General features: G+C 28.4%; 2 protein-coding genes across 2 annotated transcripts; one reads left to right on the forward strand and one right to left on the reverse strand.

Annotated features, from left to right (window-relative positions):
• Nucleotides 1–1096: 1096 nt before the first annotated feature.
• Nucleotides 1097–1923, reverse strand: LOC108478995 (uncharacterized). Its single transcript, XM_017781441.2, has one exon. The coding sequence runs from the start codon at nt 1684–1686 to the stop codon at nt 1264–1266; it is 423 nt and encodes a 140-aa protein (XP_017636930.1). The 5' UTR covers nt 1687–1923; the 3' UTR covers nt 1097–1263.
• A 6849-nt stretch (nt 1924–8772) lies between these two features.
• LOC108478133 (ethylene-responsive transcription factor ERF117-like) lies at nt 8773–9700 on the forward strand. Its single transcript, XM_017780555.2, has one exon. It carries the CDS (start codon nt 8838–8840, stop codon nt 9591–9593), a length of 756 nt encoding a protein of 251 aa, XP_017636044.1. The 5' UTR covers nt 8773–8837; the 3' UTR covers nt 9594–9700.
• The last annotated feature ends 2774 nt before the right edge of the window (nt 9701–12474 follow it).

The raw sequence follows: 12474 nt of genomic DNA on the forward strand, positions 1-12474 counted from the left end.
ATTGATAATAATCGTACAATAGAATTACTGAAAATTGCATCATCGTTCCGTAATCATCAAACCAACTTAATGATGAACTTTTGGTTAACTGAGAAACTATTGTCAAGAGCTTGAGAGATTACCGCATCAATGATGCAAAGAAGACTAAGTCTCAAATGCTCTATCCTCCTTTCATCATATTAACTTCCAATTTTATGATCATTATTACTATGCTTTATCACGATAATGTGTTCCGATAACAATTCTCAATAAATCTAGTGACACATTTATTTTGACAAAATCTCATATATATATATATATATATACCAGTAACATGATTAAAATTTAAAACTAAAACCTCAAAAAAGTGAACAAAAATCACGATATTGTAGACTAAAATTAAAAATTAAAAAACAAAAACAAAAAAAACTATCAAAGAAGCTGCGAGTAGCAACCAACTCGAAAGTTGGTATATATCGCCAACAACAGAACAAAAGTTTAGGTTGAAAAAATCGAGCAACTAGAGTTTTTTAGAATTTTTTATTTTTTCACCATTTAATTTCGACTTAATTTAAAGACTTAGCTCTTGAATTAAATATATATTTTCACTTTGATATCTACTCAAATTAAAGACTACTAATATTGTAAACTGAGTTTTAATTTAGTTAGCATCGACATTAGTATTAATATAGAAGTATGCGGATTCAAACATGTTGAAATGTATTTATAAATTAAGAAAAATTATGAATAATTTTAGAGATTATATTAAAAAATTTACTGGCATATTTTTATTATTTAATTTAATAATTAGCTTTAATTATTTATTTTTCAAATATTACAAGTATAGATATAATATAATCATAATCACAAAATAGTTCTAAAAAATAAGCCCAAAACGGATCATTAGCAATAATTAGCTTTACGTTTTTTTTCATTTGTTTTCTTTAAAAAAGCTGTTATTTTTTTATTTGATCGTTTTTTTCCTTCTATTCTAATATTAAAACGAAGAACAGATCATCAACTTGTGAGAGACATGAAGAAGAATTTTGCTTTTTTAATTTTCGTTTTATATGCTGATTTACTTTACAATGATAATATATTAAAAATAACGTGAAAATGGATGAAAATGAAAGTATTTTTACTATTTTTCTTAAACATATAAAAATAAAATTTAGTTGAAGTACGTACGTCCATAAAAAAAAAAAAAAACTTCAATTAGAATAAAAAGGAAAAAAAAAATACATATGGAATTAAACCACCGCCGTTCGGCGGCGGTTTTCATGATCAGCTAATCGGATCCTCCTCTTCCTCTTCCTCTTCCTCCGGCGCTTCGTTTAAGTCCAAAGCACCGTTCTCCGCCACGGCTTCCCTTCTGTTATTATTATTATTATTATTATTATCGTTGTTATTATCGATACCATCCTTGACGTCATCGTCATCTTCATCGACTGCCGCAACCGTTTTCTCAGACTCCACCGCCGCCCTCCACCCTTCGCTTCCTCCGCTTTTGTTGAAATACTTAACCACCGCTTTCATCCTCCTCAGTATAGCGAAGAACTCCTCCACTTCCTCCTCTTCTTCCTCGCCAACGCCGCCTTCTTCTTCCTCTACCTTCGTCACCTTCTTCTTCTTCTTCTTGTTCGTTGACTCCATTGTTACTCCTCCTTTCCTTTCTTTCTCGCTCCTTTTCCTCTTCTCCTTCTCCATAACTCTCCTAAATCTAAATTTTTCACAAAATATTTGAAAATTTCTCCTCCTTTCTAACGTATCAATAGTTCCTTTATGGCCAATAAAATTTCCAAAAAGAAAACACACAAAGGAATTTGATCTGGTTTTTAAGAGTGGGAGGGTGAATGGATTTCTTATATTACAACGGCCATGACTAACATAAACAAAGTCATTCTTTAACCCATTTTTATTCTCTTTCTTACTTTTTTTTCCCTTTAATTATTTTAATTAATTATACTAATATCATAATTCATAAACTTTTGATTCTGTTGAAAAATACAACAAATATTTATATTGTAGAAATCTTTAGACAAACCATCTCAATCTTTTTTATAAATATTTTCATCCATACGATAAATGTACCGGGAACAATAATTACTTTTTATTTATGGAAAAAAATTATCTACTTATTTTTATTATGATTTTTACTTATTTCCTATATTTAGATTAAATTCCAACACAATTTTTACATTGTATAATAATATTAGATACATTGTTAATAAAATTTTAAATATTAAAAATAAATATTTAATTAGCAAATGCTGACCTTAAATTTAAATGCAAGAGTTTACTAAAGTAATATTTAATATTGAGGTTGATCACTTGATTGTCCATCTTTTAAAAATAATTATTATTTTATTAATATATTGAATATTTGGTTTTTTGAAAATTTCAAATATGCGTGTAAATGGTAACGCATGGCCAATAACTTATATGAACCCGACACAATCTCTTTCATCCTTTTGATGGCGTTGTAATGACGTCAGCATAGTTACGTAAGCACACGTTATGGAGTGGGTATCATGGGTACTAATGAAATGCTTGAGACGATAAGGACAATGCATCACGCGCATAGTCGGCAACGCGCTAACACTGTAAATGTAAGAGGGAATAATAATAGGTGGGCCCACTAGAACAATGGTGCTAGTCGACTTTATATTTGTCCGAAATGTAGGAAGGGAAAGGGTAACGTCTATGGTGATATTTTATTATAACGGGATTTTGGGAGTTTTTTTTTTTTAAATAATAATTGTGGCTGAGAGATAAAAGTGCGAAAATAGTAGTCGTTTAATCAAGTTATATTAGAAATAAGAAAATTGTAAGTAAAAGTATCAAAGTCCCCATCGTAGTATGATTCAAATTATATTTTATTATTTTATTTAAAAACAAGTAAATTAATTATTTAGTTGTTATATGTTAGATTAAAGAGTAAATTAATTCTTTTGGTAAAAATATTATTTTCTATTGTTAAAAATTAGTCTCTATATGTCAACATGAGGTACACATGGTACACCATGTGTAACTATATAGTTATTCTATCAACCACAACAATTTTTAACAGAAAAAAATAAATGAAATTTTCAACATAAAATATTAGTTTGCTCTTTTATCTAATGTACAAAATCTAATTTTCCTTTTTAGTAAAAAGGGTAAAATGTAATTTGACTACTTTTACTGTAAATTGTACTAGTGACTGGAACATGTTAAATTGGTTATCGAATACATTGCTTTTATCTGAAAATAAGTTTTCTCATTCTTTATTGTTGAAACCAAGTGAACTGGTTAAAGGTAAACGTATGCTTCTCAAATACAAATCTTACATGGCATGATCAACGGTAGATTAGTGTTTATTGTTCTCTTTTTATTTTTCAATTGTTGATTTAAAAAGAACCGACTATAATGGGATCTTTAAATAGATGCCACCGAGTTAGAGTGAAAAAATTTAAGTTTGAAAGATGTGTTTGGACAAAAAAATTAAACTTATGTAAAATGTGGATCAAGCTTCTTGTACTTAGCTTGAGTCGACCCATTTTCAAGTTTTTAATATGTTTTTTTTCCCTTTTCCTTTATATATTATGTAATTTATAAAGTAAATATTTAATAATATGTTAAGTTTATACTTTTAAAAGTAAAATAACTTGAGTTACATTAAATTAGATTGAGTTAACCATTTACAAATTTAAATAGGTTCAAACAAAAAATTGACTCATATTTCGAATCGGGCCAAACTTGAAGTTTTGAATTTAGTAGCTATATTTTTATTCTTATGAATTTAATCACTCTATTTTTAGATTTTAAAATTTAAATTCAATTATTAACACTATTAATTTTATTGATGTGACATTTTGACATAAAAATACTCATTGGTAGTCATACAACTAAAAATTGATGTCGTAATAAACATAAATTTAACAAAATAATTTTAACAATGTTAACAGTTAGACTTAAATTTTAAAATTTAAAAAGTAAAATGAGTGAATTATTATAAAAAAAAAATTGAGAGATTAAATTCCTAATTTATAAAGAGCTCGAAAGACTTATGGTACATTTTAACCAATTATATATTGTATTGACACCCACAAACATCGCTTAAGTACTACAAAAGAAAAAAAAAAGTAATGCGCGATTGTTCAATACGCGGGGAGTGAGGGACGGTGCAACGTGGCACTGTAAAAAGAGAGAAATTTCCGCGATGATTCATGAAGACCTTACTTAAAACTAAGGTCAACATTTTTATTTGTAAGAATTTGGAAGTTATAAGCTGTAGCTCAATGTAGAGTAAGCGCTTGAGAATCGAATTGTATAGCCGTTTAAAGTTTGAATGGATTGGTGGAAGTCATCTGCATCGTAGATCAACAATATTTGAATTTGAATTTGTCTTCCTTAAATAAAAAGGAACAGGAAAACAAAGGCAAAAAGTGATTGATTTGAAATTTGGGCAACTTACTGCCCATATCAATTAAGAATCTCAAAAAGGGTTTTGGTATTAATATTTAATTTAAATTAATAATATTCCAATAATTATAAAAAAAGTGATACCCACATTATCAGACAAGAAAAATAAATATTTAAAGAATATAAAATCGACAATAAAAATTAAATTCGCACTTAAAGGATTTTAATTTAAATTAATAATTTTCAGGGAAAGAGGAATTTTTGCCAACACCACCTTTCCGTTTCGTGACAACTTGTACGTCGCTATGCCATCTATCTAACTCTGTATTAGAATGACAAAATATGGCAACAAAATTGGGAATCCTTTGCACCGTGCTGAGGCTGACCCCACGTAGATCAAAAGAACCACAAGCTTACTGAATATTGCTTACAATGGTGTCCTAGATGTTAACAACATTGTCGATAAATTATTGTTAATCCTCCTCGTATGCTCAATCAATAATCTGTTGCGGGACGCTCAAGTCTCTGCATCAAATTTAGCTTAAAGCTCCCTCGCAACTAGTTCATTCCATGCATGCTTAAGCTTGCCATTCAACTTCGTAACTTTGGTCTCAAGATTGATAACCGGAGTTTCAAGATGGCAACCTTCACTCATATGCATCAAATTATTGACGTTATTCTCTTTCTCATTGAAAAACCTCTTCTTCCGCGAGTTTAACCTCTTGCTTACATGTTTTAGCCTTTTGCTCCTCAAAAGGTGAGGGGTTTTTTCACATTATTCAACTCGAATGAATAATGCTAAATTGCATCCTTTAGATCTTTATTCTTTGCTAGCATTAACTCAACCTCAAGCGAAGAGTTAGAAAACCCTATTCTAAGCAAAAGGTGACCTTAGAACCCTCTCCATCTATCCTAGCAAGGCAGGCAAGAGCCCTCAACACCAACACCAATTACCAAAGGCAAATTTAGGGGACTGGCAGGCCCGTCCCTCTAAAATGAAAAAATATTATTTAAATCCTTTAAAAAATTTTAAAATTGTAACATCCGCGTTTTAACTCGGGGTTAGGTATAGTGATAAATCGGGTCAAGAACTAGTGTAAAATTTTTGAAATATAATAAATAGGAATTTTAAGTATTAAATTAGGAAATATATAGATCCAATAAGAAATTAAAAAAAACTCTTTAGATAGAAAATTTTAAAATAGATACATTGATTTAGTTGAAAGAATAAAGAAATTGTTGTTGCCAAAGTAGGAAAAATATTAAATTAGGAGATTTATAGTAGTAGAGGAAAGGAATAAATAAAGGATTAAAAAGAAATTTAACCAAAGTGTGGTATGAGTCACCTAGGAAATATGAAAGATGAGGAAGGACAAAGTGGTAATTAGCCAAGTAGATATTTATTAGATGTAGTGATGACGTTAAAAGTATAAAGATGAATGGCTTAAGGACTTATTAGCAATTTGACCATTTTAAGTAAAAAAAGTGAAATATTTTAGTAGAATAGTGTAGAAAAGTGGAGAAAAGCGCTCAAACACTAAACCGTCGCTACTTCTCCTTCTCCCCTCAACTTCCATCCAACTTTTTTTTTTTAATTACCTTCATGTCCTTCTACCATTGTTGAACCGTCCAAGCTTCAAACCTTCATTTTTCTTTGAAATTTCCTTAGTAAAAACCAAAGAGAAGGCTAGTGAACAATTTTATTTCATGAGAAAAATTTTCATAGATGGGTTAAAAGAGAGAAAAGCATGAGTTAAGTTTTTAGGTGTTCAAAGAACTAAGATAAGAAATGATAAATTATCATACCATACATGTTTATTTATATTAAATAGTAAAGTCACTTTATTGTAGTTTTAATATATAAATGTTAATTAGTTAACTTTTGGGTAATATGTAAATGGTAGACCATTGTTCAAAGTGTTTAGTTACGTTTGATACCTAGATAATTTATGTTTTGGCTGGAAATGTAGTTGGAATATGTAGAGCAGAATGTCAAGTCGCAATGTCAAGTGTACGTTCTCGCTACAAGATCAGGCCACCACATTATGCCACGATGTTAAGCATAGTTCTTGGAGACGAGCCCAAAATAGTATGTTGCATTGTGACGAGGAACCCACTAAGGCTACCACGTGAACTTAAACTTTTAAAAATATTACAGTTTAGTCTTAATTCAATCTCGAATTGAAATTAGAGCTTTTGTAAGTTTGTATATAACCTGTAAATAAATACGAATTGTTGTATATGCTTGTTTTATTAATATTTTAATGTTTAAAGTTTTACATCAAACTGTAATTTGATCATAGTAGCCCTAACAATGAATGTAACATCTTATAATTCGAACTCGACGATCGGGTCGAGTATAGGATGTTACAAAAAAAGTCACATATGACATATATATATATATATATCCATCACATTTGAAAAACACATTGTCTAATTTCTTCAGGTCAATTCCAACAGTGCCTTAAGTTAACACTGCCACCCTATTATGACACCAATGGAGTAGGAAACTCAATGATCGGAACTTGTGTCTAACCTCCATTCCTCTATAAACTCCCCTTCATCCCTTCATCATTGAGGTAAAGTGGACAATAAATCTATGTGGCACTTTCCAAAATCTCTACCACATTCACTTTTTTAAAACTTCCAAGTTTGGCAGCTCTCCGTAGATTCGACGACGTGAGCTGCTTCCATCATAACAACTCTTTACACCCTCCTCTTTAGTGTGAACTATCACAGCCACCCACCCCCAACTTTTATGGTGTAACAAACAAAATAAAATTGTTAATTTTATAAATAATTAACTAGATCAATCTAGAAATTGTAATTAAATCTCAATTATACTCGTTCTTGTATCTATATTTGTACTTGTGAACTCTGAACTCTCAGAAGAAAAATTAGGATTAATATATTATTTGATACATGAGTTTGGCTTTACTGTCAATTGCTTATATTTTTACTAGAGTTTTTTTGTCCCACTTAAAAATACAAAATTAACTTCAATGGTTAATTTGATACTTGAGCTATTTTTGTCCCAATTAAGAGCTTGTGTTTTTTTTTTTACTATGACACATGTATCAAATATTCATTCGGCCATATAATGCCATTTAATATAAATATCAAATTAAATATTAAAACTAAATTTAAATAACAAATTAAATATTAAAACTAAAAATCAAATCATATATTAACCTAAGAGTTATTTTTGGGACTTACATGTCGCGCAAAAAATTAGAAGTGATTCTCGATTGTAGATTGGACATTCGGTGGGGCGTTGTGGTACATGCAAGTTGGCTGAAAAAATGGGCCACATTGGAATTCCATTGGACAATATGAAATAGTATATATAAATATTTAAAAATGTGAAAAGCATTATCTGTTGAAAAATAATAGTAACGAATAAAAACATTTTTTTTGTTAAAACTTTAAAATGTGAAAAAGCATTTTGTTGAAAAATATTTAAATTGATAATTTTATTAAATTGTTTTAATATTTAATGATTAATTTAAAATTTAGATCACAGCTTTGAGATTATTAATATAATAAACCCTAATTTATTTAGAATGTGTTTGAATGAGCGAATGTTTATCTACGATTAATGTAAAGATAACGATGATGATAATATTAGATATTATAACAGTACTGTAGCGTGAGACAAAAAATAACTAAATGTACTGCATTGTTCATCCAAACTTACCTTTAATAAAAATGGTCTCATTATTGCAAACACAATTTATCGAAAAGATACGATGATGATAATAAAGAAAACAAATGGTATAGTGAATAGAATATAAAATAGTTCAAATTTTAAGAATTCGTATTTAAAATTAATTGATTAATTATTGAAATTATATCTATTACTATGTTATATCAACTTATAGATTAAAATCTTAAATCTCTACTTATTATATGTAATTAATATTTGAAGAGGCTCAACCAATTAAAAACTTAATTTAATTATTACTAAAATTAATATAAAATTATTTTAAATAAAAGTCATTAATGTTTTATTTCTAACTTAATTGTTATTGGGTTAACTTGTAACACCAAATTTAATTAAAAATATAAATTATTTAAGTAATTTAATTTAAAATTATATTAAAAATATTAAAATAACTAATAAGAGTTTAATTAAAATAACGTAGTCGATGCTTTGAGGATTTGGGTGTTTGAAATTTATTTTGGGTTTTTTTAATAAAATTTTAAATATTTGTCCAAGTGAATTAACTCAGTTTTTGAATTTATGAGTTGAAGATATTCTTACCTTTACTACCAAAAAAACAGATTTTTTGTTACCTTTTATAATGGTCGGTGAAAGAATTTATGGTATTTTCTTGATAATCAAATTTGTCAAAACATAGTCAAATATTTCTTTATTTCATTGACTTTCTCAGTTAATTTAAAATCAATAGTTCGAAGGGAGGGAGACAGAGCTGTGTTTAACTTTAAACACAATGCCAGCCTTTGAACCCAAAAATCAATGTTTAAACTCAGAGAATTCGAAAATTTCAAAGAAGTTTCGAATCAAATACACCGATCCCAATGCTACAGATTCATCTAGTGAGGAAGAAGAAGAGAATCAAATTGTGGGTATTAAACGAATCGTCAAAGAGATTTCTTGGTCAACCGTCGTTTTAGATAATGACTTCACCAGTTCTTCTTCAATGGCGGCGAAGGGTGTTCGAAAAAGGCCTTGGGGTAAATTCGCTGCTGAAATTAGAGATCCTTTTACAAAGAAACGATTATGGCTTGGCACTTTTGATACTGAAAAGGAAGCTGCCGTTGTTTATAATAAAAAGAAACGTGAATTTCAAATTATGGCGGCGGTGGCGGAAGATGAGTTGTATTGTCGACGGTCGCCGTCGTCGGTGCTTGATGTTTGTGTTGGTAAGGTTGAAGATGAAACGGATATGAAACGGCACGTGGTGAAGAAAGTTGTGAAAGAAAGTAAAATTATCGAGCCATGTAAAAGGACTATTGAAGAAGATGAAGTATATGTTAATGCTGTTTGGGACGATGTAGGATCGGTTACGGAGTTATCATGGGAACCTCCGCCGCCGTTATGGGATGAGGAGCTTTTGGGGCCTTGTTGCCTTCAAGATACGGTGGATTACGAGCTGACGTTGCCGGAGAATCTGCCGGAGATTGAAATAGACTTTGTGCAAGATATGGCTTGGGTGGATGAATTATTCAACGTGGAAAGCAAGTAAAACTCAATTTTGTTAGTGTTGTTGCGGGAATTGTTAATTTTGGGAGATGAGGCCTCTGTATTTCTTTTATAAAATAGAAATAGTTTTTATATTTTTATTTTAAACAATTTAACTTTTTATTTTTATATTTTAAATTTTAAATTTGATTATTAATACTATTAATTTTTATTAAATTTATTAGTATAACATTTTGAAATTAAAAAATTATTAGCTTAATAATAATATAACTAAAAGGAAATTAAATTTTAAAAATAAAATAAGAGAAATTAAATTTTAAAATTTGCGAGCAAGAACTTATATCATATTTTAATTGAAAACTAATATTGTGATTGTATTTTCTTAACAGATAATTATAACATTTATTTAAAAATTTAATTTTGAAAATTTTAAAATTTGAATTTTATTATAGTGATCTAATAGTATCATGATATTGACATCATTTTAAATACATCATGATTATCTGATAATTATTTAATAAGTGTTATTAAAAATAAAATGTTTTATTAAAAAGAATTAAAATAATTGTATATATCAAATCATAATTACAAATTTAAAGGTGCATAGTATTTGAGGTTGAATTATGTGGCATTTTAGATGGTCTTCTTGTTTTGCTTAGCAAAGATTTCAGAAGGGCGACAATTCGGTTAGATAATCAAAAGGAACCACAATGCTTAGAAGGAACCAACGGATTATGAGAGATGAAGGATAATGGTTGATTAGGTATATTCCTAGAGAAAATAATGTAGTGGTTGATTGTTTGGCCAAGTTGAGTTTAGTATGGAGGTCAAGTCTTCAGATTTTTGATGATACGTCAAATGAAGTTTTGGAATTTTTACAACAGGACAAAGTTAGTGGTGTTTTTGTTCAATTTAATCAGATGTAATTGTTGTCTCTTGTTTATCACAAAAAAAAACGGTATATATATTAAAATCTTATAAAAATCAAATAAAGGAAAAAAAACTTTTTATATAAAATTAGATCAGTTAGTGATTAGATTGATTAGATTCTTTCCGACAATCCATGATCATACTACTTATAAAATTATGACTAAAATGTAAAATATTAATTTAAAGTTTTAATTTTTTGGTACATTGCATTTTATAAAGTGATTGATAAATGTAAAATTTAAATTATAAAAAATATTATTTTATTTTTATAGAAAAATTTATTAAGTGATTTTATTTAAAGAAATAAATCATTAAAAATATTAATTTAAAAAAATCTAATTATAATATCCTTTACTGAATAGACTTATTTATTTTTACTAGATCCTTTACTGTATAATATTCTTTATTGAAGACTCACACAATTTATTATTATTAATTATATCGATAAAATGAAATAAAAAAGTGTAATTTCTTATTCCTTTGCGTAAAATAATTACCATATATATGAAATAAATATAGGAAGAGTAAGAAAAAGCTTTGACTTGAAGAACAAGCAAACACCCAGAAACTTTTAATCCATTGTCATGGTTTCAATAAGAAAGATATAAATAATAAAAGAAAAAGAGAAAAAGTTTGAGCATCCAAAATACGCGGTGTATATAAGGTTTTTATGTCAATTTGTGGACCGCTCAAACGAGATTGCTTTCTTCTTACTCCCTTTACCGTATTAATAATAATGGTCCATTTTCCCTACTCCCACTATCACCCTTGGACTAGGACGCGCGAATTTTAGGCTTTAGAATATAACATTTTCAATAAATATTAAAAAATAATGAGGCTATTATATTATTTACTATGTTAGCTCCCTTTGGTATTTGAATTTTGAGATTTTCTTTATTTCAGTATTTAAGTTTGATTAGTGATGGTAACAGGGTGAATTTTTGCTCACTTCCACCTTAACCCGATACTCTACTACTATACCCTGACCTCATCCAACCTCAAGCTTAAACAAATTTAATCCAACTCGAACCTGAACATTAATTGTATACTCGACTTGATTTGACTAGAGTTTAAATTTTTTATTTGAAATTATGATTAATTAAATTAAAATATATATTTTAAAAAGAGACCATGCTTCGTATAAAACAAAAGAACGAAAATGAGAGGGAGACTTGAAAAAATAAATTAAAATGAGAGAGAGAGAAAGAAATTAGTGTGAAATGAGATTAAAGGTGGTAAATTGAAGTTGGTAGTGATAAAGTTTAAGAATATTTTAACCTAATTAATATTAAAAGATATATAAGGATAATTTTGTAAATATCTTGGGGCGGGGTGGTTTCATGTTAAAACAACAAATCGACCCTATTGGATTAGATTGGCTCAAAACTCATTGGTATCGGGATTTTTTTTTTACCCTCCCTAAGTTTATAGCAACATTCTATATTTTGGGCCACATGACGTCTTTAAAGGTCGATTCTAGCAAAGAACTCTTAAAATGTAAAAATTACTTTTGGCTCTTTAAAATTTACAATATTTTAATTTAGTAAAAAGTAAAATTATATTTTGATTCTAACAATAATGAAATTTTAATTTAATATTTTAAAATTATAAAAATAAAATTATATTTTAACTCTTATAAAATATACAATTTAATTTCAACTCCTTAAAATTTTCTAACTTCAATAAATATGTTAATTTAAATATTGAAATCAGACTCAAATACCAAATAATATAATAAATATATATAAAAAAAGACATATCTAAATGCAACTAAAACGGTACAAGCAATAATTTCACAACCATATTTGTAGCCTTACCTATACATAATAATATTGTTGTCATGCATTTCCTAACCGAAATGTAACCAATACCTTTACCACCTCTTCAGTGTACACCCACTTCACGTCCTTCAAGAATTACTATTATTTTCCTTCTATCAATTTTAATAAACACGAGGAAAAAGGTCGTACTCTTGAGGTTGACAACCTTGTGCG

The sequence above is a fragment of the Gossypium arboreum genome, chromosome 12 (assembly GCF_025698485.1).
Source record: "Gossypium arboreum isolate Shixiya-1 chromosome 12, ASM2569848v2, whole genome shotgun sequence".
Lineage (NCBI taxonomy): Eukaryota > Viridiplantae > Streptophyta > Magnoliopsida > Malvales > Malvaceae > Gossypium > Gossypium arboreum.